We start from the raw sequence: 6,267 nt of genomic DNA on the forward strand, positions 1-6,267 counted from the left end.
ATAAATATATTAGTTTTTAAAGTAATATAATATAGTATAATATAATATAATATAATATAATATAATATAATATTATTTCTTGGGGGGCTGGGGGTAATCTGAGCAGGTGCTGATTGGGAACAATCTGCCTCACCCCTTTGGACTTACTCTTTATGGCGAGAGAATCTACTGGACAGACTGGCAGGCCAAAAGTATCCAGAGCGCAGATAGGAGGACTGGGCAGTCTCGGGAAACGCTGCAGGACAATCTGGAGAATCTTATGGATATTCATGTTTTCCACCGGCACAGGCCACCAGGTACAGAGCTCACCCCCAGCCCCACTGAGCTGAGAGCTTGCTCCGGCTCTGCCGTGTGGCACATCTTTTCTGCAAGGAGCTGACCTGTCAGCCCTCATTGTCTTAAGTGTCTGTGTAGGATATGAGAACATGAGAATTAACTCTCAACTTGGTATTTGAGGGCATTCTAGAATTCATTTCTATAGCTGTTGCATCCCTTTTTTGTGCTGGTGCTACTGGCTCATTGATTTCTCATCCTCTTTTCCATAGTACATACAGCATGTGAAGTTAGCAATGGAGGCTGCAGTCACCTGTGCCTTTTGGCACCTCCTCCAAAAGGTTACAGCTGTACCTGCCCTACAGGGATCAACCTGCAATCTGATGGCAAGACCTGCTCCCCTGGTGAGTCTTCTCTGTAGGATCCTCATTGCAGTTTTGTATCACAGCTACATTTTGCCTCTGCCTTGTTAGAGAACAAATTTCACTTCTATGTGCTTACCTGCTTTACCCCTTGAAAAACCCATTTGGTGCCTGTACCTTCAAACTGAGTGGGAATTACTATGGAGAAACTTACTGATAAATGGATTGATGAAGGAGACATTTTTCTTAAAATTATGTTGGACAAGTAAACCAAATGTCACATTTTTTTCCCATACTTTTGCTGTAATACTGAGGTGAAATCTTAAACTACAAGGTGCTATATTCTTTAATAGGTCTGTATACACTCCTCCTGTGAACCCTCTTTTGAGGACGGTTGAAGGCACTTGGCTTCAGGCCGTGGTACATCCACTTTTCCTCCTTAGCAGGAAAAAAGTGACTCCTGATTTCCATTTCCCACACATATTAGCAGAAGTAACTCTTCTATGAGTGTACTGCTTTTCAACTTGGATGTAAAGAAACATTAAGTGATGCTCAATAAAGCTTTTGTACACAGACTGTCCATAAGCCAAGATCTGCCTGACACACTTTCCCTTTTCCACTGAAGTAGATGTAACCTCTAGAATATTGGGTAAATGATGGCTACAGTTGACTGAACTTGCTCTTCACTAATATCTGTCCGTTTTCAACTCTGCAGGAATGACCAGCTTTCTGATCTTTGCCAGAAGGACTGACATCCGGATGGTCTCTCTGGATATCCCCTACTTTGCAGATGTTGTTGTCTCAGTCAATGTCACCATGAAGAACACCATTGCAATTGGAGTGGATTCTCGTGAAGGTCTGAACTTCTTAGTGTATCCTACTATGTTTGAAATGCAACAAGTAACTTCATATCTAAATGTCTGAGTAAAGACCCAGGCACAGATCTTACTGTAGGCTGTGGATTTGGGTGGGTTTTGGTTTTTTTTTCCTTGTATGTGCTGCAAATAATTAGTTTCCAGTGAGGAAAGGAATATCCTTATAGGAAAGCAGAGGACACAAACTATATGGAAAAAACTGCCTGCAATATTGAGTGGGTTTCCTGTGCATTTTAGATTTAAGAATGTTCCTCCTGCTGAGGCCTTTTATGACAGTAGAGCTGAGACTCTGGTTGTTCATATATAGTGAACATCTGATGCTGTGTTGGGTGTAAACACTGTTGCACTGTAAGGTGGACGGTCTCATTTTGAAAAATCAGATGTGGAGCTCTACTACTAGCTGATGGTATTAGGTGTTCTTTGTCCCTGTGTGAAGGTCAGACTTTGTGTAAAAGTCCTACATATTTTGGGGAGAATTGGAACAAGAAAGTTTGCACTGTTTTATCACTCTATCTTAATAATCTTGTGCTGTTACTATTCCTGTACAATCAGATCCATTTTGAAAGGTGTAGCAGGTAGTCAGAGACCTGGATCTGTTTTTTAAGGATTTTGATGTTTGGTTGTTGGGGTTTGGTTTGGTTTTGTTCTGGGCTTTTTCAAGTTTCTCTTTCTTCTTCAACCCAGGAAAGGTTTACTGGTCAGACAGCACACTGAGGAAAATCAGTCGGGCTGCCCTTGATGGCTCACAGTTTGAGGACATCATCACTACAGGTAAGGGAGATTTTGATCTGAGCGCCTCTTGCTTCTATGCAGTATGATAAGAGAGATTCTGGTACCCTGGTAAAATACTTTTTCGGTGGAAAGGCAAGCAAAGCCTAAAGTAGTTCCCTACGAGATGGACAAGAGAAATACTAGAAGTTCCTGACTAAATTGGGAGAATAAGGAGTGACCAAAATGTTTTTCTATTTTCTCAGGTCTGTTGACTACAGATGGGCTGGCTGTGGATGCTATTGGCAGGAAGATATATTGGACAGATACAGGAACAAATCGGATTGAAGTGGGCAACCTCGATGGCTCCATGAGGAAAGTCTTGGTCTGGCAGAACCTGGACAGTCCTCGGGCAATAGCTTTATACCATGAAATGGGGTTAGTGTTGTCAAGGGATTGTCTAGGAGTTACACAGGACTTCTGATATCCTTTTCCATAATACTTGCTGACTTTTCCCCAGGTATATGTACTGGACGGACTGGGGTGAGAATGCCAAGCTGGAACGCTCTGGGATGGATGGCTCTGGACGAGTGGTGTTGATCAGCAACAACTTGGGCTGGCCTAATGGACTGGCAGTGGATAAGGCTGGGTCCCAGCTGCTCTGGGCTGATGCACACACTGAGGTCTGATTCTGTTCTTCAGTGTTGTTTGTCATTGGGTCTTTGGTAACCTGGAGGCTTCTTTGAAGCTCTTGAGCAAGTTTTCAAAAGAGCAAAGGGAATGTAAGCTTTCCTGAGAGTGTGGGCTATGGAGGGAGGGTGAACCTGAATAACATCACTCACTGAGACTGTTTCCCACTTGCTACAGTAAGTGCTAGCAAGAGGAGAAGTGTTTTGAGTACGGGGTGATGTTCTACTTCTTTCTTTAGCGGATCGAGGCTGCAGATCTCAATGGCGCGAACCGCCGCACCCTGCTATCTCCAGTGCAACATCCCTATGGCCTCACTTTGCTGGACTCTTACATCTACTGGACTGACTGGCAAACTCGCAGCATTCACAGGGCTGACAAGGACACTGGTGCCAATGTCATCTTGGTGAGGGCAAACCTGCCTGGCCTCATGGACATTCAAGCTGTTGATAGGGCGCGGCCCCTGGGTAAGTTGCTCCCCAGTCTCGGCGGGTGTCGGTGGTGGCGAGGGGAGTCCTTCAGAGCTGTCATTGGAAAGACTCCTTTGGTGTAAAGCAGGAGTGATAGAGTGACTTCTCAAAAATCAGCTTTTCTTGTCTTCTGATCCCTTCTTTTAAAGCATCACTTCTTCCCTCTTTAATTATTTTTGCACTCCTCCCTGTTTACGTAGCTCTGTAGGACTAGTGTTGATTACTGCATGCTTTTTGACCCCTTTGAAGCATTTCCTTCACTGGATTGCACTGACAACCTCATTCTCGCACACAGAAGAGCCACTTTCTTAGGAGAAATATGAACAAGTCATACCTTATTAGGCTTCATCAGAGTGTTCTGCCATTGGACAATTTCCCTTTTTTGACTCCAGAAGACTCTAATTCTTCTTAAACCAGTTGCTGAAATCTTATTTGAAGTTCTAGAATTATTTCCCAATCATTGCAGCCTTCATCTTCTTGCCTGCCTCTTTGCTCTGCAAAACCTCTGCTGCTTTAGTTGCTCTTAATATATCACACTGTCCAATTGTTCTGTGCCAGAGTCAATTCCTTGTTACTCTTCGGGGATCCTATAACACCCCATCTTGCCTCCTTGCTTTTCAGTGGAAGTTGCTGCTCTGTGCTGTGGCTTTATTTTGGTAGAATTTCCCCAATACATATTTCTACAGAAAACTGTGCTGCTTTTCCTGTGGTTGCTAACAGCAGAACATCACTCTTGACTGCATAACTTGGCAATGTAACTTAAAGCTGACCAAAAGCCTAGCCATCATATCCACGTTGTCTTCTTCCTGCTCCCTGCACCTGTCTTCTGGGCTTATTCCCTCCTAGTAAATGTATGCTGGGTTCTTTACAATTAAAAAAAACTTATATGACCCTAATACGTCAGGCACTTCCAGTAGGCTTCTCTGATGCCTTTGTTTACTTGCCACTGTGCGCAGCTAAGTTGAAACAGAAGCTTCTTTGTCAGCCTGGCCTCTGGTGCATTGTCTCACTATTTCCCCACAGGGTTGGATTTTTCTGTCAGCATTACCATTTGCAGCAGTAATAAAGTTCAGCTGCAGTTGCATAAATCTGTGAGCATTTGGCTGTTCCTTTTTCCTTGGGAAAATTGTGATTAGCAAGGAATGCAGGTTAAGATTTTTCTTCTAATGATCCCTCTTCTTCTGAACCCGCCTGTTCTCCTTGCCAGTCATGCCCATACCTACCATGAATCTTGGAGAGAAGGGAGAGTGTCTCTCTACAAAAGGCTGTAGATTCCCAGCTAGGCTGGGACAGTAAGGATGAACTCAGCTGCTAGCAAGTTATGCATGTACGTAGCCTTTAAAATAAAACTTTGGTCTGTGGGATCCTAAAACTATGCTTCCTTGTTTCTAAAGGCTTCAATAAATGTGGAGTTCGTAACGGTGGCTGCTCCCACCTTTGCTTACCTCACCCCACTGGTTTCTCCTGTGCCTGCCCCACTGGCATCCAGCTGAAGAGAGATGAGCAGACATGTGACTCTTCTCCAGAGACCTACCTACTTTTCTCTAGCCGTGCTTCCATCCGTCGTATCTCTCTGGACACCAGTGACCACACAGATGTGCACATACCTGTCCCTGAGCTGAACAACGTCATTTCTCTGGACTATGATAGTGTGGATGGCAAGATTTACTACACAGATGTATTTCTTGATGTTATCAGGTGGGTGCCAGTCAACTGCTTGGCTGGTGCTCAGGTCACCCAGTGACTTGTGCTTAGTGTTCCAGTAAACTGGGGAGACTGAGCACTACACCACTGCTTAGACCTTCTCTTTGGTACACAGCATCATGTGTATCACTGAACTCATGCTGCAGGTGTGTTTAACCTGCTGGAGACTGGGGAAAAAAGTATTAGCAATGTAGTAGTATGCAGTGCCCCTGTGATTGATGGAGATCCAGGTTTTCCAGGAGCTGCCTGTTTCTCACTGCCATTTGTCATTGATTTCTATCCAGGCGGGCTGATCTGAATGGCAGCAACATGGAAACTGTTATTGGTCAGGGTTTGAAGACTACGGATGGCCTGGCAGTGGACTGGGTTGCCAGGAACCTCTACTGGACAGACACAGGACGCAATACCATCGAAGTGGCTAGACTGGATGGAAGCTCCAGGAAAGTGCTGATCAATAACAGCCTGGATGAGCCCCGAGCCATTGCTGTCTTTCCTAAGAAGGGGTAGGTATGAGATTATTGGTGGGGCAGGGGGAAGGGCTGCACAGAGGCATGTTGGAAGAGGAGGTTGTGGGAGGAAGAAGAGATGTGCCATGTGCATCCGCAGGTACTAGCAAGGGGTTGACTCTGAGTGAGTTGCAGTAGTCAGGCAGACAGGGAATTTGAAGGCTGGGCAGATAGCAGTGAGAAGCAGGCTACAGGCCATATTGTCTTTTTTAACCTGAAGAATCTGGCAGTTTCACTCATAACTAAAACTTTCTTTAGGCCAAATGAAATGGTCTTTTCTTCTTACGCTTGCCTTTTATCTCTCCAGGTATCTCTTCTGGACAGATTGGGGTCACATTGCTAAAATTGAACGGGCAAACTTGGACGGCTCTGAACGTAAAATCCTGATTAACACTGACCTAGGATGGCCCAATGGATTGACTTTGGATTATGACACCAGGAGGTCAGTGAAAGATTTTCCTATACTTGCAAAGAGTTAAGGGATGTAATGAATTTTTTAGCCCTCTTAGCTTCATTTATTGGAGTAACACTGTGGGTTTGGGTTTGGTTTTGGTTTTGGGGTGTTTGGGGGGTTTCTTCTTCAGTTTTTTTTTCACAATCCATCTTATGATTCCATGATCTTGGCCAGTAAATGACTAGAAAGTAAAGAGGGGTTGTATAGACGAAAGCTCACCTCTTTCCC

General features: G+C 44.4%; 1 protein-coding gene across 1 annotated transcript in view; it reads left to right on the forward strand.

Moving 5' to 3' along the window:
• LRP4 (LDL receptor related protein 4) overlaps positions 1-6,267 on the forward strand; it is a 39,193-nt gene that overhangs the window by 27,000 nt on the left and 5,926 nt on the right. The window contains exons 20-29 of the mRNA XM_017741669.1: positions 107-296; positions 546-677; positions 1,351-1,491; positions 2,195-2,281; positions 2,485-2,656; positions 2,739-2,901; positions 3,147-3,372; positions 4,770-5,073; positions 5,364-5,582; positions 5,893-6,027. Of these exons, the coding sequence (XP_017597158.1) occupies positions 107-296; positions 546-677; positions 1,351-1,491; positions 2,195-2,281; positions 2,485-2,656; positions 2,739-2,901; positions 3,147-3,372; positions 4,770-5,073; positions 5,364-5,582; positions 5,893-6,027 (1,769 nt within the window). The remainder of the gene's footprint in view (positions 1-106; positions 297-545; positions 678-1,350; positions 1,492-2,194; positions 2,282-2,484; positions 2,657-2,738; positions 2,902-3,146; positions 3,373-4,769; positions 5,074-5,363; positions 5,583-5,892; positions 6,028-6,267) is intronic.

The sequence above is a fragment of the Corvus brachyrhynchos genome, unplaced genomic scaffold, assembly GCF_000691975.1.
Source record: "Corvus brachyrhynchos isolate BGI_N302 unplaced genomic scaffold, ASM69197v1 scaffold115, whole genome shotgun sequence".
Taxonomy (NCBI): Eukaryota; Metazoa; Chordata; class Aves; order Passeriformes; family Corvidae; genus Corvus; species Corvus brachyrhynchos.